The 27,880-nt window shown below is 47.4% G+C and overlaps 1 protein-coding gene across 1 annotated transcript; it reads right to left on the reverse strand.

Annotated features, from left to right (window-relative positions):
* Nucleotides 1-14,609: 14,609 nt before the first annotated feature.
* On the reverse strand, nt 14,610-19,226 carry Apold1 (apolipoprotein L domain containing 1). The gene is made up of 2 exons (XM_032905533.1): nt 19,139-19,226; nt 14,610-17,587 (listed from the first exon to the last, which is right to left on the reverse strand). The coding sequence occupies exon 2, from the start codon at nt 17,582-17,584 to the stop codon at nt 16,844-16,846; it is 741 nt and encodes a 246-aa protein (XP_032761424.1). The 5' UTR covers nt 17,585-17,587; nt 19,139-19,226; the 3' UTR covers nt 14,610-16,843.
* Nucleotides 19,227-27,880: the final 8,654 nt, after the last annotated feature.

Genomic DNA, 27,880 nt, shown 5'->3' on the forward strand with positions numbered 1-27,880 from the left:
AGGAACCCCAGCACTCAGAAAGCAGCAGCAGACAAATACCTGAGTTTAAGATCAGCCTGGTATACAGAGCAAGTTCCAGGACAGCCAGGGCTACAAAGTAAAAAAAAAATAAATAATTTCTTTTTTAAAAATTAGATGGGGGTTGGGGATTTAGCTCAGTGGTAGAGCGCTTGCCTAGCAAGCACAAGGCCCTGGGTTCGGTCCCCAGCTCTGAAAAAAAGAAAAAAGAAAAAAAAATCAGATGGATGTACTGTTCTCTCTCTCTCTCTCTCTCTCTCTCTCTCTCTCTCTCTCTCTCTCTCTCTCTCTCTGCATCCTAGGGTGATGTAAGACAACAGTCAAAGGAAAGACATCATGGCTTTTCTTAGACATACTGCAGTGTGGAACACCAAAAAGGTGGGGAGGGGGGTGATTCAGGTCTCAAGCAGCAATACTGAGTGTGAGACTTCCTCATGATAGTCACAGTGGCTCCTCTGCGGTAGATGGCTTATTTCTGGAATGCTCCACTTAATATGATGGGGCCACAGCTGATCGTAGGTAGCTAAAGTCAGAAAAGGCAGAAAGACTCAGAAGGCTGAGGCAGGAAGGCCACAAGTTTGAGACCAGCCTGGCCTGCAACACAGTAAGACCCTGTCACAGAGAAAGAGTGTGGCTGGGAGTGCTAGGGGTGCCGCATCTGGACTGTGGGTGCTGTGCTTAGCACTAGTGTGCACAGAAACAGGTGAGGGTGAGGTCTGCTGAGGGCAGGCATGCTGGGCTGCTGTGGCATTGCAGTGTACTGGTGACTCTCGTGGACCAAAAGCAAAACACTCCTCCCAAACTAGGGACACGTGTTGTGGCCAAGAATGCACACAATCTGCTGAAATCCTGAAGTGCGTTCTCCACCCGCCCTCTGCCTCCTGAGTGCTGAGATTAGAGTTCTGCATCACCACTGCCTGGAATGATTTCACTGATTTAATTATGTGCTTGCCTGTGTTTGTTTCACTGCTTAAAGAGGCCAAATATGTCAAATGCCCCTGGAGCATGGAGTACAGGCAGCTGTGAGCCCCATGGTGTGGGTGCTAAGGACTGAACTCTGATCCTCTGGAAAAGCACTGTGGTGGTTTGAATATGCTTGGCCCAGGGAGTGGCGCTATTAGTAGGTGTGGCCTTGTTGGAGGAAGAGTGTCACTGTGGGGGTGGGCAATGAGACACCCCACCACAGCTGCCCGTTTAATAGTCTTCACCTAGCAGCCTTCAGATGAAGATGTAGAACTCTCAGCTCCTCCCTGCCTACTTGGACGATGCCATGCTCCAACCTTTATGACACTGGTCCGAACCCCTGAACCTGTAAGCCAGCCTCAGTTCCATGTTGTCCTTTATGAGAATTACCTTGGTCATGGTGTCTCTTTTCAGTCATGGAAACCCTAACTAAGACAAGCAGTATGTGCTCTTAACGCCTGAGCCATCTCTCTAGCCCATGTTTTGTCTTGTTTTGTTTTTGTTTTAAATTAGTACATCTCAAGGCTTCTTTGAGGTGTCTCAGCCTGGCAGTTCACTGGCGTTGTGTGTCAGGACAGCGTGCACAGCTCATGTGGTGTGAACTAGCGGTAAAGTGCTCTTTACTGTCCTGACCGAGGGAACCCACACAATTTGCCATCAGATAGAAAATACCTTTAGACTTGTAGGTTGAGGCCTGTTGTGGATTTGTATGCCCTAGTGAGGAAAGGACACGGCTGGTGTAACAGGGAGGGCAGAGAGAAGAGGACACTCCCCAGGGATGTGGGGAAATGATATTAATAGTTATCTAATTTGTGTCTAGGGAACAAAGATTTATTTTTTTTTTCCATTTTTTTTTTTCGGGGCTGGGGATTGAACCCAGGACCTTGGGCTTCCTAGGCAAGCGCTCTACCACTGAGCCAAATCCCCAACCCCAAGATTTATTTTTTTTAAAGCTTGTTGTTGTTGTTGCTGCTGCTGACGCAATGTCTTGTGATATAGCTGAGACTAGCCTCAAAATCACGACAATCCTCCTGCCTCAACTTCCTAAGTCCTGTGATCTCAAGCATGTACCACCATACTGGCCTTTCTCCCTTCCTCTTTTCTTTCTTTCTTCCTTAATAAATATTCTCAAATATTACCCTCAGGCCCTGGGCCAGACATTAGGTATCCAGCACTAAACACACACGAAACCCAATGCTTTAAAAAACCAGTTTTAAAAAATCCTTAGATCTGGAGAGATGGCTCAGTAGTTAAGAGTATGTGTGGCTCTTTAGAGGACCCAAGTTCAATTCCCAGCACTCACATAGTGGCTCACAACTGTCTAACTCCAGTCCCAAGGGATCCGATGCCCTCTTCTGCCCTCCTTGAGCACCAAGCATGTCCGTGGGCACAGACATGGATGCAAGGAAAACACTTATACATGTAAAATAGAGTTTAAAAAAATGTTTCTCTTATTGTTCTTTTGAGACAGGATCTCTCTACACAACCTTGGCTGTCCTAGAACTCACTATGTGGACCAGGCTGGCCTAGAACTCAAAAAGACCTGACTGCCTTTGCCTTCTAAATGCTGGGAGTGTACCACCCCCACCCCCACGCCCCATGTAAAAAGCTTTAATAAATTAATAAATCCTCATCATCTAGTCCAGCAGAAAGCTGTAAAAATGCAGATGTGGCAGCACACGATTGTGAGTTTGGGGTTAGCCTGGGTTACGTAGTTAGACTGTGTCAAATATACAAAAATAAATTAATAAATTAATTAATTAATAGCAAAGACACTAGTAATAAGCAATTGTTAGATTTCTGAGTCTGACCTTCAACAGACAAGACTGTTTATTAGTACACACAGCAAGGGGCAGTCTCTCTCCATGGGAAGCTGTGGAGTCTGTCGGGGCACAGGGGCAGGAGGGGAGCTGGCTGTGCCCTTTTATGGGGGTGGGGTAAGGGACTTGGAAATAGGGGAAATCATTGCAGTCCTAACCCCCATTTCTCTCCTGCAATCCCTCCTTCCTGAGATTGTTTGCCCGGGGCCAGACAGACTACGTCAGGAGACTGGCTGTCTCTACAGACATTCTTTCTGCTCTGAGCAAAGTCACCTGAAATATCACAGGAATGCCACCAAGGCACTCTCTGGGTCGTGACAAGTGAAATGAATGATACTTACGAGAAACATCAGGTGCTAAAACGTGAGCTGTCCTGGCCTTTCCCTAGACAGTACAAACATGTTCTCTGTGTCTTGCAAGCAGAGACCTTCTGGTCTTTTAAACAGCACCAGCCAACAGAGACATTAGCGCACTGATTCTCTCTCTCTCTCTCTCTCTCTCTCTCTCTCTCTCTCTCTCTCTCTCCCCTCCCCCGTGTGTGTGTGTGTGTGTGTGTGTGTGGTGTGTGTGTGTGTGTGTGTTATCCTGACAAAAGCAACTTGAAGGAGAAGGAGTTTATTGCAGTTCACAGTTCAGCCCACAATGGCAGGGGAGTAAAAGAATCAGGAGCTTGAAGCAGACGGTCAGATCCTATCCACAATCAGGAAACAGAGAGATGAACACACAGTCAGCTCCTTTCCCTCTTTTATGCAGTCAGGGTCCCCTGCCCAGGGAATGGTCCCTCTCATGATTAAGATTCAAGATACGGGTTGGGGATTTAGCTCAGTGGTAGAGCACTTGCCTAGCAAGCGCAAGGCCCTGGGTTCGGTCCCCAGCTCCGAAAAAAAGAAAAAAAAAATTCAAGATAACCCCCCAGGGATTCAAGATAACCCTCAGAGGCCCGCCTCCCAGATGGTTTGAGGTTCTGTGGAGTTGCCTAATAACACTACCCCAGGTAGGAGCTGAATATCTACATCTGGTAGACCAGATAAAGGGTTTGGAGATTCCGAATTTCATTCTAAAGACAGTGGAATACTATTAAATACATGTACCTGAAGAGACTGTTGTGTTATAAAAAGATAAAGAAAGGGGGAATTATGTTGTATGGGGGTCTGGGGAAACAGGGTGCCTCTGTGGGCCCATGCCAAGGCATCCCTTCCCCTGAGGGACTAGCCACACAACAGAATAGTTTATTCTGGGCATGAGGAGAGGAGTTAAGAGGGTAGTAGGGAAGAGAAAGAGGCGGGGGGGGGGAAGAAGGAGAAGGAGGAGGAGGAGGAGAAGAAGAGAAGGAGAAGAAGAGGAGAAAAGAAGAAGAGAGAAAAGGGAAGAAAAGAAAAGAGAAGAGAAGGGAAGAAAAGAGAAGGGAAGAAAAGAGAAGAGAAGGAGAAGAGGAGAAGAAGAGAAGAGGAGAGGAGGAGGAGGAGAGGAGGAGGAGAGGAGGAGAGGAGGAGAGGAGGAGAGGAGGAGAGGAGGAGAGGAGGAGAGGCTGGCCATGAACACGTGGCGAGAAGGGGGGAAGGGGAATGGGGAGAGAAGGGACAAAGGGGCAAGAGGGTAGGAGCAAGAGAGTGAGAAGGGGGCAAGCAGCCCCTTTTAGAGTGTCAGGCATACCTGGCTGTTGCCAGGTAACTGTGGGGGTGGAGCTTAGACAGAATGCTAACAGAGACCACTTGGTTGCAAAGGAAATTGGACTGGGGAGAGGAGGAGGAAGCAGCAAGACCTATTGGCAACATTTCAAGCAAATGATGGTAGCATTATGGATCAGAGTGTGAACACTGGGGCTGAAGAGAAAAAAATACCTAAAGGGGCAATGTTAGAGAAATTGTCGTGATTGATTTAACCAGGGCAGGGGGATGAAGCTGGAAATGGGTCGGTGATTCATGGGATTCTGGCTTGGGCTGGTAGAAAGGAATAGAATGATTAACATAGCTATAAAGTACTGGAGGAGGGGCAGAATAGGAGGCAGCGTACCGGGGAGGTCAAGTCCAGAAGGTGTGAGGACGAATCTCCGTGCACACATCACGGGATTCAGAATCAGCGAGCTTACGGTTGAGCTTTTCCCGTTAAGCCTCTGCTGGAGAAGCTCAACGGGAGCTGAGGCCAGTTAGAAAGACAGGGAAAAGGGTGGGGTGAGAAAGGGGAGGAGCTCCACCCAGTCTAGTCGAAGCCTCCACTCAGGAGTCTGGTCGAAGCCTCTCGTACACAGAGAAGATTCCAGTGCAATGAATAACCCCTTCAGGCCTTTCTCTCTTCCTTGTTACTAACCTTTAATGTTAGGAATCTCACCAGAAAGCCCATTTGCTGGGAAAGAACACATACTATACTCCTTGGGCGTTTGGTTAGCGTTAAGACAGCTCCTTAGGATTCCCTTGAGAAGCCCGTGTTCGCAGTTCCTCTTTCTTTCTGAGCACCTCTCTCCTTAACCATCACACTTAGGCCTCTGCTAAAATATCTCCCACGAAATCTCCAAATCTGCTTCAAACCGGCTAGACCTGAAATTCCCTTTAGCGCCGAAGCTATGCAACCTGGTTTGACCTGAGTCGAGGTCCCTAAATTGCTAAGGGAACGCCCAAGGCTGCGGAGAGGGTGGGGCTGTGTGGTCTCTACACCACTTGGCACCTCACTGTAAACCTTAGAAGTAGTGTTGTCCCTTGGGCTTGGATTCCGAGTTGAATGGGAAGGGAGAAAGGATGGGTCTGAGGAGATCGAGGTGAGAACCTAAGACTGGACCTCAGCAGGTTATAAAAGCTGCATGGGATGCATGTGGCTGTGCTTCTCTTGCAGAGGTCCCAAGTTCAATTCCTAATGCCCCCCTCACATAGCTTGCAACCACCTGTGACTCCAGCTCCAGGGGGATCCAACACCTTTGGTTTCCAAGGACACCGGTTCTCACATTTACACACAATTAAAACTAGGGAGCTTGAGAAATGGCTCAGCAGTTAAAAGCCCTTGCTCTCCTAAAAGCCCTGGGTTCAGTTCCCAACACACACGTGGTAGCTCATATTACCCATAATCCCAGTGCCAGGGTATACGACGTCCTCTTCTGACCTCCGTGGGTACTAGGCACTCACACGATACACATTCATACATGTAGGCAAAATGTATGTAAGTAAATATAAAAAATTAAAATGTGATCCAATAAATAGAATAAATAAAACAAAAATAAAGCTTTAAAAAAGTAAAATTGAGGGGTTGGGAATTTAGCTCAGTGGTAGAGCGCTTGCCTAGCAAGCCCAAGGCCCTGAGTTCGGTCCTTAGCTCTGAAAAAAAAAAAAAGTAAAATTGATAGCAATAGAGGGAAGATACAGAATCAGCAGGTTCCAGGTTCAGCGAGAGACACTGTGTTAAGAAAATAAAGTGGTGGGGCTGGAGAGATGGCTCAGAGGTTAAGAGCACTGGCTGCTCTTCCAGAGGACCTGAGTTCAATTCCCAGCAACCACATGGTGGCTCACAACCATCTGTAATGTAATTCAGTGCCCTCTTCTGGTGTGTCTGAAGACAGCTACAGTGTACTCATATACATAAAATAAATATAAAAGGATAAAAAATATATAAGGCTGTGTCTGTGTGTCTTTCTTTCGGGAATCCGGAACATCGGGGCAATAGCGAGAAGCACGTGCGCTCCCGCTGGGCAGTTTAAAGCAAATTAACAATTACCAGGACACAGGGGTGGGGACTCGACAGCAAAGCCAACTTCCCTATCAAGTCTGCTACTTGGTCAAGAGATTCCCCTGTCCACTCCATCTTTAGGTCAGTAGAAAGAAAGATTTTTGTCTCTAGGGTCCCAAAATATCTGGGGTCTCAGACCGCATGTTGTAGTAACTAAAACATGGGGAAGGAATGGGGTCTAACCTAGTCAACACCAAGCAAGAAATGTGCGTGTTGTAATCCTTATGTCAAAAGCCACAGAAGTCAAGGCTTCAAGGTCAAGTTCACACTTTGAGCTGGGCAATAAAAAGGAAAAGCAGGTCTGGAGGGATGGCTCAGCAGTTAAGAGGGCCTGAGTTCAAATCCCAGTAAACCATATGGTGGCTCACAACCATCTGTAATGGGATCCAGTGCTGTGATCCGACGCTCTGTGATGTGTCCGAAGACAGCAACAGTGTATTCACATACATACAATAGATAAGTCTTTTAAAAAAAATTAAAGGACAGCTTTGACTCACTTCCTGCCTGGTTCTGTCAGACTCCTTATATACAGCACAAGTGTTTCCTTTTTAAAGGCACGCACAGTTAAAACCACAGGTTACTAAAGGGTGGAGAGGTTTATGAAATTGCTTGGCAACCAGACCCCGTTGCCATGCTGACTTGCTGACGCGCACACACGTTTTGTCACGATGACGTTCACAGCCGCGTCACCACATTTTAAAGCGGGAACCCTCCCAGTATGATGAGCCCACACCAGGATGACGGCAACCAATGAACAGAGAGACCGGCAGGGGCTGGACCTGCTATGTGAAGTCCTCACACTCTGTGACACTTTAGCATCTTTGGAACCGTTTTAAGTGATGGGAAAATCCACCCCCATTAGGACACCACAGACTTAAAGGGAAAAATCAGCTAATTCCCCACCCTCCCTTGAAGATACAGCTTGACCTTCTTCAGTGGTGTATTATGCTCTCTGACCCTTTTCTACGGCTCTGGGCTGGGCTGATGAGATAGCTCGGTGGGTAAAGGCACTTGCCACCTAGCCTGAAGACCTGAGTTCAACCCCTGAGGCCCACAGGGTAGGAGAGAACTGAGTCTGCACGAGGCCCTGCCTTTAACTCAGTTTCATGGAGGCGATCCACCAATGAGGGCGAGCACCACCTATCTATTTTCGCTTTAATTGCTTTGCTTCCTGCATTTCTGCCCCTCCTGATCATCTATTAACTCTCACCTCCACCCTGAGCCTGTTCATCTGACTCAGCCCTTTAACAGGCCTGTGTCACACCATTACCTGAATTACCTTAGCTCTTCCTTGGAAGTCTCGCCCATCCTGACGCACTAAGGAAGTGGGGCAAACCCCATAGAAACTTGGTGGGCCTCTGAATCTGCACTCAAACTCAGAACCAAGTTTTATTTAGCTATTTAGAGATTTCTTTTTTCTCCTCGACCGACTCTTACTAAATTTCCCAGGCTGGTCTAGAATTCACGAGTCTCCTGAATCAACATGCATACGTTCAGGCAAAACAAATACAAAATAAAAGTAAGTATTTTCTTTTCTTCAAGAACAGAGAATTGGGCTGGAGAGATGGCTCAGCAGTTGAGAACACTGACTGCTCTTCCAGAGGTCCTGAGTTCAATTCCCAGTAACCACATGGTGGCTCACAACCATCTGTAATGGGCACCCGATACCCTCTTCTGGTGTGTCTGAAGACAGCCACAGTGTACCCACATACATGAAATTAAAAATAAATAAATAAATAAATAAATCTTTAAAAAAAGAAGAACAGAGAATTTTTAAAGGACAGAAAATAAAAGGATGGGTCACATTGAGTTAGGAAGATATTCTTTGGGAAAGGCATAACTGAGAAATAAGCCTTTGAGAGCTGTGCAGACAGTGAAGTAAAAGTTAGACAACTGGGGCTCTCGAGTAATCTTTTCCATTTCCCCGTGTAGTTCAGCGTGGCCTCCTGTTCGCTATGTAGCTGAGAGCAGCCCTGAACCCTTAGTTCTCCTACATCCATCTCCCAAGAGCTAGGATTATGGGGTACAGCATCTGCTACCTTTAATAGAAGCAGAAGAGTGGTTTTAAAAAATGTGCCCATTTTACAGAGAGGAAAGTGGAGGAGCACTGTACACAGTGGGAAGAGATGCCAGAGCCTCTATGAAGATGTGAGGCACCGTTCATGTGTTCATTCAACAGATGTGGCAGGAGCCGAAGGCACCACCATACAGACTTAATGATAGCTGTGATTGGGTTTCAGTCCCTAAGGACCTCGGGGTAAGCATAAACACCTTCAGTAAAATCGATCATTGGAAGAGACACAGTCACGAGGGTTTTAGACATGTGGGTCTGAGTGAGATCACATCAGCCTGGAATCACAGTGTGGGACAGGCATGGGTCCCCGGGACACAGTCTCTCTCTTTCTCCATACATTCCACCTGCAACCTTCTTAGTCAGTTTTAGTAGTTTTTTTGTGTCATTCAATGTCCCTCAAACTCAAGTTGACCCAAGTCCCACACAGTTCAGGAGTTGGGTAGTGAGATACGGAGTGGATGTGCATGGGAGGGGGCTGTGTGGAGGCAATGGCAGTAAGAGGGTAGCTCTTAAGAGTCTAAAATTAAGGGATACTTGAAGATCAAGAATGGAGGATAGAGAAAAGCTACCAAGGAAGTTAAGAACCAGAAACATCTATAGAGGCTGAGGAAAGAAGGAAGGAAGGAAGGAAGGAAGGAAGGAAGGAAGGAAGGAAGGAAGGAAGGAAGGAAGGAAGGAAGGAACTGGGAAGCCAGGTCTGGGGAGACAGCTCAGTAGGTCAAGAGCTTGCCCACACAGTAGCACGGGAACAGGGGTTCAGAATCTTAGGATGTTATCTATCACTCTGTCGCTGGCAAGGTGATGACAATGGACCCCGAGGGCCAGGTCCCAGGCTGAACTCCAAGGTCAGTGAGAGACCTCAAAAGAAGGCAGAGGGCCATCGAGGAAGACAGATGATACCAACCTCTGACCTTTGAACACACACAACCACACACGTGTGGATACACACATACACCACACACAATGACGAACTCTTTTTAATTTAAAATTTCCTAAAGTAGGTAGTGTAAAACACCATGGTCAAAAGCACCTCTGGAAAGAAAGGCTTCATTTCATCTTATACCTCCCAGGTCACAGTTCCCAGCTGAGGGAAGTCAGGGCAGGAGCTCCAGGCAAGCCCGGAAGCAGGACCGTGGAAGGTACCGCTTACTGCTTGGGTTTTCACGGTTTGCTCTGCGTGCTCTCTTATAACCCAGGGCCACCAGCACATGAGTAGCATCTCCTGCAGTGGGCTGGGCTATCACATCAATCATTAGTCAACCGTGGACCAATCGGATGGCAGCAGTACCCCAGTTGAGGTTTCCTCTTCCGGAGTGACTCTGGTTTGCGTGAAGGTGACACAGACAAGCACAGGCAGTTCAGAGTGTAAAATGCTATAGGGAAGTTAGGGTGAAATGTAAACCATAGGTAGTGCTTTATTGCATCTCAAGGTGTAATGTCAATGACAAATCACCGCGTTGTTTAGTGGAACCCGGAGCCTTACTCATCATTCACACCCGCTTACTCACCTGGAAGCTTCCAGCGGAGAGAGGCCACACAATTGGACCGGAAGTGAGTGCGCACCCTGGCTGGAAGAAATAAAAACTGACAACCAGGCTCTGGCAGTTGTGGTGGGATCATCTCAAGCAGTTTCAGTTTTCAGGGGTCGGTTGGTCCAGGATTTTAGTTTCTGATGCTGTGATGAAGCACCGTGACCAAAAGCAACTTCAGGCAGAAAGAGTTTACTTGGTTTCCGTTTCATAGTCCGTGGTCCCAGAAAAGTCAGGGCAGGGACTCCGGCAGGAGCCTCGAGCTAAGAATTGGAGCAGAAGCAGAGAGGGACGCCACTTGCTGGAAGTGGAAGGGACGCCACTACTGCTTTCTTATACCATCCAGGCCACCAGGGTTGGCCCCACCACCGTGAGCTGGGTACTCCCACATCTACCATCAAACCAGGAAGTGCACCACAGGCTTTACCCACAGGTCATTTTGGTAGGGACATTTTCTCAGTTGAGAAATGAAGTCTTCCAAAATGACTGTAGCCTGTGTCAGACTGACACAAAATTACCCAGTAAGCCCCATCTTCTCGGCTGTGTTGTCTCTAACGCACTAAATTCTCACCTCAGCAATTAGCACAAATCCTGCTCTTCCCACCCTGCTTCCCCCCCACACATCCCCCTTGCACCCCTGTTTTTTAGACCAGGTCTTACTCTGAATCCCAGGCTGGCTGTGAACTCATAATCTTTGCGTCCTGACTTTCAGAATGCCAGGACACGAGCCACCGTGCCAGACACAAATACACTCACTGGTAGAATAGCTAAGAGTATCAACTCTAGAATGAGACCATTCCAAAACTCAAATCCTGGGTTACTCTCCTTGTGTGGCCTCTCCAGTTCCTCGATGTATGTAACAATGGCAAGGTAACTAGAATGTCCACTTGCAAATATTACTGTAAATAAAATCAAAGTGTACCCAGAACAGTGCTTGTAAGTTCTTAATAATGGTTAGCTATAATTATTGAATTCTTTACCAGAAAGGCTTTAGTTTTTCTAGGGTCTAATCTTATAAGCACTGGGGGAAAAAAGCATTGGTTTTGTTTGTTTGTTTGTTTGTTTGTTTGAGATAGGGTCTTAGCCCAAGCTGACCTCAAGTTTATTATGTAGCTGAAGCCAGCCTTGAGTTCCTGAGTCTCCTGCCCTAGCCTCCCAACGGCTGGGATTCTACTTGTGCACCACCAAGCCTTACTAAAATAACAAGGGCAACAATAATAATAGTTTTTAATTATATTGTGAGAATTCAATTTAAATCACAGGGTGAGGGCAGTGGTGTGTGTTGAGCAGCTTTTGCCTGTGAGAGATTTGAGGCATGACACCCTCCCAGCCCCACCTTCATAAACAGCCTCTCTCAGCTTTAACTTCTTCATAAACTTGGCCATGGGAACTAGTCAGCGTCTAACTGTGGGTGAGAAGCCAGACCTTAGCAGTGGCCCCTGGTTACAGTTCCTGGACCAAGCAGACATCGGGCCTTCTTTTATGCCACTTTGGGGGGGGTTAAAGGGGGTTACAACGGAGATACAAAATATCATTAAACAGTAAGATCACAGCAACACCACTCTCTCCACAGTTGTGTCAATGCCAGTGAGGCAGGAGCAGCTGAGGATTCCAGATATACATTCCTGGTCCCCACATGGGACCCACTCTATCTGCACAATTTCCCTTCTGACAAACTCTGGTTGCTAAGAGAACATTCCTAGAGCGTAGGGCTCTCCTTGTCCAGCTCCAGCGTGCTGCTGGGTTTATATCCCTTCTGTCAGGCACAAAGGCAGCTTTTTAACTTCCTACTAGCAAAGGATCCATTGCTGTTAACGAGAAGGATGCTTATGACTACGGGAATTCTGTACGCTTCAACCAAGATAGGGCTCCAGCTTCAAGGCCTGCTGTGGCAGAGTCAAGCTGGTATAGACTGGTGCAGCTTCTAGACCCCGGAAACTCTCCAAGGTGCAGGGGCATAGATGGGCAGTTAGAGTAAGGCCACTCCAGAATACCAGTCCCACCTGCCTATGGCCACCACCACATAGGCTTTTGCTTAGTTTTGCTTTCCAGAGAGGTCTCTGTAGACCAGGCTAGCTTGGATTGCTTCATCCTCCTATGTAGAGCTCGCTAGGGCTGGAATAACAGGAAAAGAGACCAAACTTGGCATCAGCTGATAATTTCGAATGCTTTTGCATTTTGGGAGAGAAAGTCTCTTATAACTCGGGCTGGCCTCCACAGGCAAAGCTGACCTTGACTTCCTGATCTTCCTGCCTCTCCGTCCTGAATGCTAGGGTTACAGGCAAGCACCACCATACCAGGGGTGTGGCTTTATTTTGGTTTTAGGTCCATTTTTTAAGTTGCTGTAATTTTGTTCTTGTTGTTGTTGCTGCTGCTGCTGCTCCTCCTCCTCCTCCCCCTCCTCCTCCCCTTCCTCCCCCTCTTCCTCAAAGGTAGGGTCTTACTATGCAGCCCAGGCTCGTGTAGAATGTAAAATTCTTCCTGCCTCAGCCTTCTGAGTGCTGGGATCACCAAGACCAGCTCACTTTCAAGTTTTTAAGATGACTCAAAGGCTGATTTCTAGATCACACGGGATCCCTGTATATCATTTCGTTAAGCAGTTGACCACATAGCTTAAATACATTCAAAGACAAACATGGGACTGGCAATTATGAAAAAAAATTCAAAAGAACTTTAGGTTTGAGCTCCTCGCGTTAATAGAATGGGAAGGACTAATTTACTGTAATGGAAAAAGTGACTTAGGATGCCGCTATGTTCAGCTACATTCCTCTCCACTTATCGCTTTAGAGCCTCTTTTCTACGACTTATTTTTAATCCGTCTGTATGTCTGTATGAGGGTGTGCAGGTGCCCACTGAGGCCAGAAGAGGGCATTAAACCCCCTGAAGCTGGAACTCCACATAGTCCTGAGCCGACTGAAGTTGATGCTGGACCCAAACTGGGCTTCTCCGAAAGAACAGCAAAGGCTTAGCCACTGAGCCATCACCTGAGCCCCTGAACAACCTCTCTGTCCAATTTTCCTTTTTTTCATACCAAGCTGCTGAGGGAGAGCTACAGAAAGTTGACTGTTCGACGTGCCCAATCTAGAATGGTCTCTACAGCACTCCTCTCTCCCCCACCTCTGCCCAGCAAATATTTTACCTTTGAAATTCATCATATTGGACATGGCCCATGTCTAGGGCAAATACACAGAAGGAGTTGGGGTCACAATGTTCACTAAGGGTCCTGCCTTTCTTTCTTCCTTCCTTCCTTCCTTCCTTTCTTTCTTTCTTTCTTTCTTTCTTTCTTTCTCGGGGGGTGGGTCCTTTTTATGATTTTGAAAAAATTTGTATATGTGAATGTCTTGCCCACATATATGTATGGGTACCACGTGCATGGCTGGTGTCCATGGAGATCAGAAGAGGGTGTCCCCAGGAACTGGAGTTACAGATAGTTGTGAGCTGTCATGTGGGTGCTGGGAATTGACTCTGCGTCCCCTGTAAGAGCAACAAGTGCTCTTCATCGCTGAGCCATGAAACTTTATCGGAGTTTTAAGATGCAAACCAAATGCATTCCCTCTGCCGTGAAACAAAGCAGTCGAGGTGACTGTAAAACCATGAAAGGAGCACAAGAACACCCGATCATTTAGAACTAACACATATTTTCCAAACCCTGCCATTTATGTCTCTCTCTCTTCATTTTTGCCACACAACCCTTCGACCTGCTTGCTTATGGAATGAAGGTTGAAAGGGAAACCCCACTTCATTGTCCCATGAAAGAATAAACAATTTGTTTCTAGGACCAATCGTACAGAACTTTGCTAACCCCTGGCAGATCCTCCAGTCTTCACAGAGTACGTACACATAAGCAAGAGAATGGCCAACTGTCCCTCACAGACAAACAGTGAATTATTCAAGTGGGTTTTCAGTTTTTTGTTGTTTCCTTCTGTCTCTGAGATGACGTCTCACTGTGTAGCTCAGGTGCCCTGGAGCTCAAACTCTAAATCCTTCTGCCACCACGCCATGGTTGTAGGCTGAGTTACTACTACATCCATCTATGCATCAAAAGTGGACGCCCTCTCAGATATGCAGGAAGCAGACCACTGGTAAAAACCTCCGAGGTTCAGTACTTAGCTATGCTCAAAACGTTCCCACCTCAGTTTATTTGGAACTGCTCGGCACTGGAGGAATATAAGCCAAGACAAAGCATCAATGCATGATGGCAAAAGGGGATGGCTTCAGCTGGACGACAGAAGGAGAGCACGAGGTGTACTCCAGCATCCACACAGGGCAGTCTAGCAATGACATCAGTTTAAAAAAACAAAACAAAAAAAAAAAACAAAAAAAAAAAAAAAACAGGCTGGGAATGGTGCACACTCCTTTAATCCCAGCACTCAGGAGGCAAAAGCAGGCAGATGTCTGTGAGTTTGAGGTCAAGCCTAGTCTATAGAGTGAGTTCCAGCACAGCCAGGGGTACCTAGAGAAAGACACGGTGTCGGAAAAAGAGAAAAAGCCATATCAATGTCAAATTAAACCAGGATACATCCCGATTACTGTTTATAGAAAACAAAAACAAATATAGAAACAGCAGCCCATCCCCCTCATGCCAAACTTACATTTCCTCAGACACACCACAGCCATCACTGGGAAGCACAGGGGCTTCACAAATGCATGGCATTAAATAATTAAATACACAGTCAGGGTTTCTCGGGTACGGTCTCATAGACTTTCCAACTTTTTTTTTTTTAAAGGATAATTTAGGAAGACATTGAATAAATTAGAAGTACTTTCTTAAACATAGATAACAGGTTTCTTACAGCCACAAAGTCGAAATGCAACAGATCTCCACCATAACACAATTTTATAAAAACAGAATTTCATAGGACATCAGGTTTCCGAGGTCTAAATGCTTCCTTCATCTGTCTCTATTCCTCCACCCCTGAATTAAACAGGTTTTCTTTTTCAAGCCAAGTGCTTTTCTGGCCAAGTACCTTCAGGACACATAGGCTTAACCATTCAAATCTTCCACAGTTCAAGACTCCATTTCCTAGTTTAAAAATCAGCTTGGTCTCTCTCTCCAGGACCCCCCATCTTACTTACCAAGACCGTGTCAAACACTAAAGAGTCCTCTCTGGGGTCGGGGGGACTCTAGAAATCCAAACCTGAGCTCTTGGAAAGAGCCTTAAGAGACTCCCTTCCTATTCAGACACTTACTACTCTTATTATTTTCTAAATAATGTGAAGGTTAAATAAAATCAAATGTAAATAACAGGCAGCAATTAAATAACTATTTTTAAATAAATAAAGATAGGTTGTCTGGAGTTTTCAGAGAATAAAGGGATTTTGCTGTTGTGTTTGTTTGTTTGTTTTTTCCTGGTAAGTTCACATTACTTCTATACCAGTCCCCTACAAGGAGTGGCCACTACTGCCCTCTATAGGGTCTGTAGTGCTCTGTCTCCTAGTTCACAGGGGACAGAGTAACTGGCTTTACAAGCACACAGCATAGTCTTTCTCTGGCTTCTGGGCCAATCTTCCCAGAACTCTCTGAGCATGATTCTGAAGGTCCTGGAGAGGCTTTGAACAATTGAAGGGAGTCGGAAGATGGCTTTTTGTTTTGGTTTTTGAGACCAGGGTGGCCTTGAGTTTGCTGTGTAGCCAAGAATGACCCTGAACTACTGGTCCCCCTGTCTCCATCTCCAAGCGCTGGCCTTACAGGTGTGTCCCACCACACCTGGCTGGAGATGAACCTTTGCCGTGTCATTTTCAAACATTTATGGGGCATCAGAATCAGCCAGAGGCGGGCCTCATATTTGAGGTTCCTGATCTCAGAAATCTGGGATGGAGCCCAACAGTTAACCCCTCAGGAGCCAGGCCAGGAAGTACATTTTTGTGAGCTAGCCTCTGTGCTTGTCATTATCTCGGGGCTTCGCAACAGGTTGGCCTCTTACCACTCTGTAGCAAGACAAGGTGGCTAAGTCACACGACGCGGTGGGGGACAGAACCTGGGATCGAGACTGTTAAACTCAAAGGCCATGGCTCTCTATGCTACAGTCATTTAAAATTGTCAGGGTCTTCATCTCGCCCCTCCCCCAGCTTCTTTATGGACGTGAAGGGGGTGAGCGTGTTGGGATTAGAGTGACTCTTCAGGTGGCTTTCCCTCTCAGGGTACCTAGAGGTGTGGATTTGAAGCCACACTGGAACAGTCTATGCAGTAGCCAGGTTTGGTCTGTGAGTGGATAAACTGGCTGCGTGTGAGAGCTGAGCAAGTCAGCTCCGCGGCCCCGCCTGGGTCTGCACACCCTACAAACACAAGGTTCTTCTTTCTTGTTCTGGATTCTGGAGTAGAGTCCTGGGTATCGGAAACTGCCGAAGCAAAGTTGAAAAGTAAAATTCTCCTCTCACCAATATTTGAGAATCTCAGGATTCTAGTAACAACACATAAGAGGTCCAAGAGGGAGACACCTCGCCAGACCTCTATTACTCAAGCCATCAAGCCCCCACCCCAATAACTCTAATTGAAGGACAATCTGACAAGCTGTGTGCAGCTAAAAAGAATTTGGGGAGTCCCCAAAGTGATTGTTTAGGGTCACATACTCAGTTGGGATTACACAAGTGAAAAGTCTTTCGCACACAAGGAGCTACGGACTGATGCCCTGCAAGAAGAGCTTCTGAAATCCTTTGCACTCCGCCCATGTAGCACTTCCCTGTGGATGCTGCGAATCTAGAACATTCCACACAGCTAGAGGATGCTCTTAGAAAAACAACGCTGCATCCAGATCAGCGGAGTTCCTGAGGTTGTGACCACGGCCGGCCTTGGTACAGAGCTGGACCCGGGATTCCAGCTGCTCACTAAGTTCATCCAGGGCACCAGTGCAGGACTCCAGGCTCTCAGACAGTTTCTGAATCTTGGCCTTCAGCACCGCCTGGCTGACTTTGGTGGTCCCCTCGGCACGCCTGGGGATGAGGAAGCCACGCGAGCCGAAGAAGACGATGAAGTAGACAGAGTTGTAAAGAGCCATGGAGGCGTCCCTCCCGCTCTGCAGCAGCTGGCGGTCCCCGCGCCCCTGCCACTGACAGAAGAACTCAAGGCAGCTCAGGAGTTCGCGCATCTGGTCCTGGCAGGTGGCGGCGATCTCCTGCACCCTCCGTACCTCCCGGGAATTGCAGAAGATCAGAGAGAGGTCGGACGTGATGGTGACTGCCCCTCCGGCGGTGGCCACCCCTAAGCCCACGGCGGACGCCACGAGCGAGGCTCCCAGGGTGACCGGGCTGAGTGACAACCCCACGATGGCTGCTAGGGCGCCAGCAGCGCTCAGAGAGCTGCCAGCTACGTTGGCTGCCAGGGAGCGTCTCCGTAGACGCTCGAGCCTCCGGGCCACTTCGCGCAGGCGCAAAACTTGGCAGTGCAGCCGGCCGCGGCGGTCCAGCAGCAACCCTTGAAAGCGCCGCAGCGCATCGGCGCCCTGCGGCTCCCAGGCCGTCCACTTCTCCATGCCCTGTAGGGGACACAGACCCTCAGTTAGTCCTAGTCTCCTCGCCCGTTGCTGCCCTAGGCTAGAGCTGACCGGTGCACAAGACAGAGTCCTCAAATAATTAATAGACCTTGTGCTGGTGGTGTTGCCTTAATGATAGATCACTTACATAGCATTCGACCCCCGGATTCAACCCGCAAAGCTGCCGAAATGAATACACGAAAAATAAAGGACTGGTAACAGAGAGGTAGGTTACCACTGGGTCATGCGTCAGGTTTTCAAAGGCTCGCTCTGGCGTCTGGGACAAGTCACACAAGTTCCCAGAACCCGTTAACTGTGCATTCAAACGAGATTATGCTGTCTTCTGCTTTTCTCCCAGGGAACAGAATTTAAATAATAGATTTAAGAATAGATTTAAATAAAGATTTAAAAGGGAAGGTGGAGACTATTAGAAGGCTGCTCCAAGAAAGCGCTCTGAAAACAGACTTTGCTCTGTTTTCAAAATGACCCTTGGGGGTGAGGATGTAGCTCAGTGGTAGAACCATTGTCTGGCATGACACACACCCCTTGTCCTATTCCCTTCCCTAACCCCTGGCAAACGAGGGCCAAAAAAAAAAAAAAGAAGAGAATACCATAAAAGTGGTAAACTCTGCATGTAACAAAAGCTTTTCATTACATAGAGACTTGTGTCCTATGGGACACAAGGTAACCCCCGCCCATCTCTCTCATTTTCTCCTCTCCTCCTCTTCCCCTCTCTCACTCCCTTTTTCTCCCTCTGTTTCTGTCTCCCTCAGTGTCCCCCTCCCTCTCTCTAGCACTTGGGAGGCAGAGGCAGGATCATTGAGAGTTCAAATCCAACCTGGTCTAAACATGGAGTTCTAGACCATCCAAAGCTACATGACAAGAACTTGTCTTGTGGCAAAAAAGGAAAGGGGTAGGGTGTTAGCAGCTCACTGGAGGCTTCCTTGGATCTAGATGAACTGAAGCCAATAAAAGGTGACTAAGGGAGAATGCTAAATGAAACTGGGCTCACCTGGAAAAGGCCATCTGTCCTGGTAACCAGAGAGCCCCATTTTCATATACACTGTACTTTCCCCCAGTCAGAACTGCTTGAAGGTGTCAAATAAGTCACAGAAAGAGCTTAGCAAACCTGAACGAGCAGGGCAGAAGTTATTCAATTTTTGATCTCTCTCCATTCGTTTTTGTTGTGTTTAAAGGCAGACTCTTACGTAGTCCAAGTTGGCCCCAAACTCCTGATTCTCCAGCCTCCACCTCCTGAGTTCTAGCATTCCAGGCTTGCACCAGCGTGCACAGCCAGGACTCGGCGTCGGTTAGGATGAAGGCTTTCAGAGACAGGCTACCAACCCAACTGATGCTTCTCAGTGCCCTGTGCAGGCCTCCTGACTCATAGGTCCTACTATGTTGTTGACCTCCATGATTTATCTGACCAGTAAGAAGTTTTCAGGTAACAAGAACGAATGAGGAAAAAGTCACCCTAAATACACCATGCCCCAAGAGTTGACCCCGATGTCACCAATCCCATTACAGACGCATCTCTTGGACTCCCCCACTTACCCTTCACTCTGGCCTCCAGGAAGCAAAGTGGGAGACTGTTTCTGGATAAGCGTGCTTTATAGTTCCCAGGAACCAATGACGGCTCTGGGAAAGCCTTGTCTCATTCTGAGAAGCTGCAGTTTCCTGCCCTGACCCCTGCTGCCTTTGGCCAGGATATGACATGTTGGAAAAAGAGACGCTGGCAAAGCACGTCCCGTATTTAGGAAATGAACATTGTGTGTTCGCTTTCCCCTCCAAACGCAGGAAGAGAACCACAGGTTCTTCCCCAACTTGAAACAAGTGCTGTCATCTCCCAGTGGGGATACCCTGCCTTTCCTCTCCTGAGAATAGCTACTGACGCCATCAGGGGAAGCTTTCCCATATGCCCCAGGCTGCCCAATTATAGTGTTTCTTTGAGAGAACTCCATCAGAGAATCATTTTTAAAAAGAAATAGGAGGGACCGGAAAACTCAATTATGATCGATACAGCCACTCGTGGTCCATTTCAAAGAGCTTTGTGAGTCTGTGAGTAGCTGAAACATGTGACCCATTAAGGAAGGGCAGCCAGCACCAAGGAGCTTCTAAGACGCAAGGCCACGCCCACAGGAAGTGCTGCGTGCAGTTCAGGGCATCTCCAGCTGTGGAGAAGACACAGGAGGTCTCAGAAAGGGCACACTGCGGGCCAAATGCGTCAGAAAAATCAGTAGGGTCAAGCTGCACACCGAGCTAATTATACACTTTCTATGGCAGCAGGGAGATGATGGCTTCCGGGTTTTCATATGAAGCACGTGCTGTAGCTTACATCATGGTTAAACGAGTGGATTCTAGCTACAGGTTCCCCAGCAGGGTCTGAAGAACAGTTATCCATTGAAGAGAGTGCAGGCAGGGAAATAAATGCAGCTTCTTTCTGTGCTTTTACCCAGACCAGATCGTGGAGCACCACCATAGCTATCCCTGAAGCAGTCAGGGGTGGCCAGAGCTTAGCGTGGGGGGTGGGGGGGTGGCGGAGCGGTACCCAGCCACACCAAAGGACCCCAAACACAAGATCCTTTGTCTGGTACTGTCAACAAAGGCCAAACTAGTTTTCACTTAAATGGTTCATGTCTCCCGCTGGAGGTGAGGTAGACTAGCATGCCAGAGGCCCTCGATTCTACCACCAGCACCCATAAACCCATCACAGTGGCCCACCCCTGTAATCCCAGCACCAGGAAGTAAAAGCTTGAGGGTTAGACATTTAGGATCATCCTCGGATTCATAACTAGTTGGAGTCTAGCCTGGGCTACAAGAGACCCTGTCTCCAAAACAAAACACCCCCCCCCCTATTCACTTGGAGTCTTTTGCTTTGTTTCTGTGAAGTGCGGTCTCACTACGGAGTCCTGGCTAGCCTAGAACTCATAAAGTAGATGTGGCTGGCCTTGAACTTGCTCCTTGCCTCTGCCTCGTTAGGGAAATCTCAACAGCTGTATCCCTGTAGAACACGCTTGAGCCCCTCACCCACTTTCGTATCAATAACCTGTCTTTATCAGAGCACACCCTGCGGCTCTTCAACTGGATCAGTCAGGATTTAGTCCACGTCCAAGTGTTCTGGCTATAAGCTCCTACAGAATAATCATAACTGAGTGGAATGGCTCCAGGGTCTGCTTGCAGTTCTGAGACAAAAGGCAGAACGGCTGGGCAGGGTGGCACAGGCCTGTAATCCCAGCACCAGGAGAGATGAGGCATCATAGTTTGCTCAAAGTTCAAGGTTCAAAGTTCAAGGATTAAACCTGAGTTCAATCCTCAGGACCTACATTAAAAACAGGCAAGTGTGGTTTCGCTGGCCGGACAGCCTCGCCTACATCACAAGCTCTATCTACTACAACAGAAAGGCAGTCAGCACGTGAAGAACACTAAGTCGTTCTCTTACCTCCGTGTGCATGTGCGTGCGGTGGGAGTGCAGAACAGGGTTTATTTTCCCCGTAGCTTTGAGGTCCCAGCTCATGACCTGTTGGCTCCATTACTTTGAATAGCACACCAGGTCAGGGGCGTGTGGCAAACTGCTCAAACAAAACACGGAGGAAGAAGGGGGGATTGGGTTTTACATGAAGGTCGTGCCACCAAACACGTAAGACAAAGCCCTTCCATTAGAGCCACTCCCTAAAACAGTGACAGTGTCACGCTGAAGACCAAGCTTTTAACTCATGGGCTTTGGGGGGGCTACACCCAAACTGCAGAAGGTCAGTGCAAGCTATACAGTGAGGCCCAAGTCAGTCTGGGCTACACAGAGTTCCAGGCCAGCCTCAGGCTACAATGGGAGACTCTGCCTCAAAGAACCAAGAAGAAGGGTAGAGAGGGAAGGAAGAAGAAGAGATTCATCAGGCACATCCTTAATACCAGCCCTCAGAAGGCAGAAGCAAGTGGATGTCTGCGAGTTCGAGGCCCACCTGTGCCACATACCAAGTTCCAGGCCAGCCAGGACTCCACAAAGAGACACTACCCCACCATCACCACTCCCCCCCAACACACACACATTGCCCATACACATAAATTCATCCTGTTGCTTAGTTTTCCGTCAACATGACACAAGACAGGTTCATCTGGGAAGAGGGACCTTCGACTGGGAAAATACCTCCATTAGATCAGCCCAGAGGCTAACCCGTGGGGGCATTTTCTTGTTTAGTTATTAATGTGCTGGGCCCACCATACAGTTGGGAGATGTCGTTCCTGTGCAGGCGCCTGGTCCTGGAGTGAGTAAGAAAGACAACTGGCAAGTAGGGAAAGTCAGACCAGTAATCCTGGGTCCTCTGTGGCCACTACATCAGTTTCTGCCTTGGGTTCCTGCCCTGACGTTCCTGGATAGCAGAGTTCAAGATGACACAGATTCCTTCCTCCACAAGGTGCATTCAGTCATGGTGCTTCATCGCTGCAAGAGAAACCCTAAGTAAGACACTCAGACCCACATGAGAACACACACAAAACACAGTGCTGGAACACATCTGTAGTTGGGCCCTCGGGAGGCAGAGGCAGGAGAGTATCAAATTTGAGAGCATTCTTGTTTCATAGTAAGAAAGATTTGGTGGTGGTGATGAGGAAGAGGAGGAGGAAGAGGAGGAGGAGAAATATCACTGTTTTTATAACAATGTGAATGAGAATTGGACATTTTGTCTCTTTTTGGAGTGTGTGTGTGTGTGTGTGTGTGTGTGTGTGTGTGTGTGTGTGTGTGTGTGTGTGTGGGGGGTGGTGGTTGTGCATGTGAATACAGTACCCTTAGAATCCAGAAGAGGGTGTTAGATACCCCCGGAACTGAACGTATAGGCTGTTGTGAGCTGCCTAGGGGGATGCTGAGGACCACATCCGGGTCCTCTGTGAGAGTGGTACATGCTCTTAACCACGGAACCTGAAAACTGTGATGTTTTTGTTTTGTTGTTTTCTGAGATGAGGACTCACTGGGTAGCCCTGTCTGGCCTCAGAGATCTGCCTGCCTCTGCCTCCACTGAGACTTAAAGATGTGAGGCACCATGGTCAACTTTTGCTTTGCTTTTTTGCAACTCAGGCCAGCTTCAAACTCATTGTGTAGCAGAGGATAATCTTGAAATCCTGATCCTCCTGCCTCCGCCTAAGTGCGTGGGTTACACGCGTGTGCCACCACATCAGCTTCTGCAGAGTAAGGTAGCTGGGAGATGAGATCTCGACTCTTACTGTCATAAATGGACGGAATCCTACAGGTTCTAAACCACACAGCCCACTCCGAGCTGCAGTCACTTCCACTTTTTTCCATATTGGCTTACAATCCTCATGACCATACACACACATCCTTAAACACCGGTCTGTGTTCTTTTCTTCCACTTAACATTCCTGCCAGCACATAACTCCCCGTGCTGACAGTTCTCACCTCTGTCATTTTTAATAGCTATATAATAATCCCATTGTTTGCTCAGTCACTTCCCCGTCAGACACTTGGACTGCTTCCAGTTTTTCACTGTTATAACTACAGTTGCCAGGACATCTGTGTTCATTTCCCTCTTTGGATCTCGTCTCTCTGGGGGAGTCTTCGCAAACGGGAAAGCGGTACGTGAGAGAGAGTCGTTGCCTGTCACGTGTTACTATATTTCTGTTCAAAAGAGCCAATCACTGTGTGATCTCCCTTGTAAGACTAGCGACCAGAGGCTCTGACACAGCTCAGGAGTTTTCTTTTGTTGGTGTTTGATTTGGTTTATTTCATCCCCACTACCGTGGATAGAGCGCCTCCCGTAGGCCAGACAACATTCTAGGTTCCAGGTTTGAAATGACGTGAGATACGACCCCTGCCCTCAGCAGATGGTAATCTGTTGAAAGAGAAAGACACAACACAGATCATTCCAATTTGGCATGGGAAGTACCAGAGATGTGTGCAGGAGCCAAAGAAAAATGGAGAAAGTGTGCACCTAGGGGGTGCTGGACAGATGCTCTAGGAGCACTGGTCCAGAGCTGAATCCGGACAAAAAGTAGTGGAACCAGAGGAGGGCCAGCCGCTGCAGGGTAAACACAGAGACACAGAGGAGGATCCAGGATGCTTCCGGCAGTTAAGTCCTGCTGAGCATAGATGGGGAGCTAGGAGTGCAAAGGGAGCAAGGCTGATGGTCTCTACCAGGCTGTGGTGACAGACGAGCGCCGTGTGGGGTTAAGAGCCACCGAAGGTGATTCAGCTGTGGCCTTGCGTTGGCTTTGACATCTCTGTCAGCGGTGTGGAGGGTGGCTTTCTTAATTAAGTACGGAGCTAAAAGCCAGGAGATAGGTCAGAAGCAGATTGAAGCAGCTGGGGGAGATTATCGGGGATTGGATAGTGTTGATAGGATGGGCGGAAAGGATAAAATACCATCTGTGCTTAGGTCAGGTGTGGTGGAACACACTTGTCACCCCAGACCAGAGAGCGGGAGGCAGAGGGATCAGGGCTCAAAGTCTTCCTCAAGACACACACACACACACACACACACACACACACACACAACATACACACACAACACACATAGACACACACACACATACACACACACACATGCACACACAACACATACAACATACACATATGTGGGGTGTGGACCATGCCAGGAAACTTGATAAGGTTGAGTGGGTTCAGAAACCCCAGCACACACCTGAGGATGGTAGGACTTTCCCTACTCTGGACCAGATTCCTGGCCTGAAATACGTGACCACAGCCCCCTACATAAAGAATGCGACTAGTGGTCACGTAGGTATTTAATCGCTGGTCTACCCTGAAGTTGTACACACCCTTTTCCCATGATGAACAGTGAATAAACAGTATGGACAAGCTAGTTCTCTCTCATCAAGAACTACTGCTGTGTGGAACATGGAGGAAGCCTTCATTACAGAGCTGCCCTGAGTTAAGTCGGAGTGACCCCCTCCCCCAGCTAGGCTCATCCTCACAGGCTCTCCAGCCCTCTCCTTCCTGACTTCTGATTTCCAGCATCTGGATGTCCGGAAGTCAGGGAACCCCGGCTTCGGCCTCAGCCTGTGCTGTTTCTCACTCGAGCTGAGGGCCCCCATCCTAAGCTACATTCTCCCACCCCAGAGTGCATCGGCACTTCCTACAAGCCCATCACCAGATGGTGGTGTAGGGTAAAATGCAGTCTAGCATTCTGTGTTTTGTCTGCCCAGCAGAGTTCCCACATCCCTGCGGTGTGGAATGTGGAACCACACACAGACACACACACAAACACACATGTAAACAACATATACACACACATAGACATACATGAACACACAAATGGACATACACATATAGACAACACATGAACACACACATACAACACTTATATACCACAGACATACACGCATATATACATGCAACACACACCAACACATCACACATATGCACACACATTCACACAAATACAACACACATACCACATACATACATACCCATATACACATACAACATACACACAACACACACACATATTACACAATGCAACACACAGATACACACACTCACACACAACAGCACACATAATACACTCACAAAACAACTATACAACACACAAAACACAAGACAACACACACAATACAATACACATATTCATATACATATACACATGCAACATACTAAGTCATCAACACATATACATACATTCACACAAATAAATATATATATAACACATGCTAGACACACATTCACAAACACATACAACACACAGAAAGCATACACTGACATACCACGCATATACACACACACATTCACACACCTACACACAAACATACATTCACATAGATGCACAACACACACATATATGTAGGATGATGTCATACAGGTGAAGGCAGGTACAATATAGAACGAGGTCTGTCATTGGACGAGAAGGAAGGATGGGCGGGAGAAAAGTTTGAGGGAAGAGGAGGAGACCAGAACAGAAGGAGGTGGGAAGAGAAGCTGCTGGGAGAACATGGAGGCAGATGTTACGATTCCTCTCTGCACATTTAAGGTTGTTATGAATATTCTTAAGGGTTGGATGTGTACAGGGCTTTGTGTGTCTAGGTGGGCAATTATATCTTACCAATTGGATCAGAGGTTGTTGTGTTGTGTGTTCTTTCATGTGGTGATTTAAGTTCAAGAGACTATGTGATGGCTGGAGACACTGGGCCACCACGGAATTGGGATGTGTGTTTCTGGCATGGTGGCAGCCTGCCTTGGGAACTGGATGGGTAGAGAGATTGCTGCCAGGCTCAGAGAGAAGCCTTCAGCAGTGTGATATGGGATGGAGCAGAGCAGGTGAGAGACTTTGCTGACTGAGATGAAGAGATCTAACAGATCTAGTGTGGGATAAAAGACAACATTTTATTTTTTTATAATTTTACAGCAATACATATACATACACATGCGCGCGCACACACACACACACACACACACACACACACACACACACACACGCACACTAGGTCATCTCTGGTTATGGCGAATCTGAGGCCAGCCCGGGATACGTGAGAACCTGTGCCCCTCCCAGTTCTTATTTTTAGTTAGTCTCACTTAGATTATAGTTAAAGCTTGTGTTCAGATGTAGTATCCATCTCCTTACATTGTATCGGTCAATAAAGCCATGTGGCCAATAAAACGTGAAAGGTGCAGGAAGCATCCTCCTCCCATGGCGAGAGGTAACCAAGAGAAGCTGCTCTGCAGAGTGCCTGCCCAGCAGACAACCCCAAATGAACACACCACCACCATCCTGTGCGTTCACTTCCTCCTCAGGCATTTCTTTAGAATCTCTGCTGTCATCTGGATGTAGCAAGTATCTCGCTCTGGCTAATAAAAGTGGGGGACTGCTAGGGTCTAAAGGAGTACTCGGAAATGGAAAAGCACCTGGGTGGTGGCACACTTCTTTAATCCCGGTACTTGGAAGGCAGAGGTAAGAGAGTCTCTGTGAGTTCAAGACCAGACTAGTCTACATAGCAAATTCCAGGATAGTTGGGGCTATACAGAAAGACCCTGTCTCTCAACAAAACAAAACATGCGTGGGTGAGTGTGCACATGTGCACACACACACACACACACACACACACACACACACACACACACACACACACTCATACACATGTACAGGGGGCGAGGGGGAGAGAGAGTTGTGGAGAATCCAAAAGCTATAAGATAGCCTGTTCAGGATCTGCTGACCAGCTGTTGTCCAAGATCTTGTCCAAGAATCCAGGGTCCTGAAGTGACCACTGGGTCTAATGCCTATCTGCTGACTGTGCTGAGCAGGGTGAGATAAAAAATTATGAGTGTATGTATTAGAGAAAGGCAAACTGACAATTACAGAAAATATCTGTACTAGATTGGTTCTAATGCTATCTGTGTTAACTGGGCTCCCGAAATCACATGGGAACCGCCCATCTGCGCTGAGAGTCCCTGCCCCCATTGGCTCTGATTGGGAAATAAAGTTGCCAGCAGCCAATGACTGGGTAGACAGAGGTGGGACTTTTAGGATTCCTGGGCAAGAAACAGCAGATAAAGGAGGAAGAAGGGATTCAGCCATGACACGGGTTTCACAGGCAGCTGAGCTCAGGGCAGCAGAGATGAAATAGAGATTTAGTAAGTATTAACTTAGGAATATCAGAGGAGAATGTGTGTTAGCCGTGTGGAGTTAAGGAGTGGACCAGCCATTGAGCTGATTAAGACATATTAAAAAAATAAAGGTGGGACTGGGGAGATGGCTCAGCGGTTAAGAGCACCGACTGCTCTTCCAGAGGTCCTGAGTTCAATTCCCAGCAACCACATGGTGGCTCGCAACCATCTGTAAAGAAATCTGATGCCCTCTTCTGGTGTATCTGAAGACACCTACAGTGTACTTATATATAATAAATGAATAAATCTTTTTTTTAAAAAAAAGGGATTGGGCTTTTAAAAAAAATAAAAAATAAAGGTGGGTGCACCTGCCAGGAGTTTAGAGAGGTTTAAGATTTACCACTACAGGGGTTGGGGATTTAGCTCAGTGGTAGAGCGCTTGCCTAGGGAAGCATAAGGCCCTGGGTTAGGTCCCAGCTCAAAAAAAAAAAAAAAAAGAACTAAAAAAAAAAAAAAAAGATTTACCACTACAAATATCAGTGCTATTTAACCTGTGTTCACTCACCTTGATTTTACCCAATTCTTCTCCGAACTGATATCATTTTCATTAATGTATATAAAAATGCTTTGTGTACATTTTATTGTCTGATATTGGTTTTTTACAACTGTTTGATTAATCGGTTCATGTTTACATTGTTTTGAGGATTTTCTTCGTTACGTTTTTTTTCTTTTTAAAA

This window comes from Rattus rattus, chromosome 6 (assembly GCF_011064425.1).
Source record: "Rattus rattus isolate New Zealand chromosome 6, Rrattus_CSIRO_v1, whole genome shotgun sequence".
Taxonomy (NCBI): Eukaryota; Metazoa; Chordata; class Mammalia; order Rodentia; family Muridae; genus Rattus; species Rattus rattus.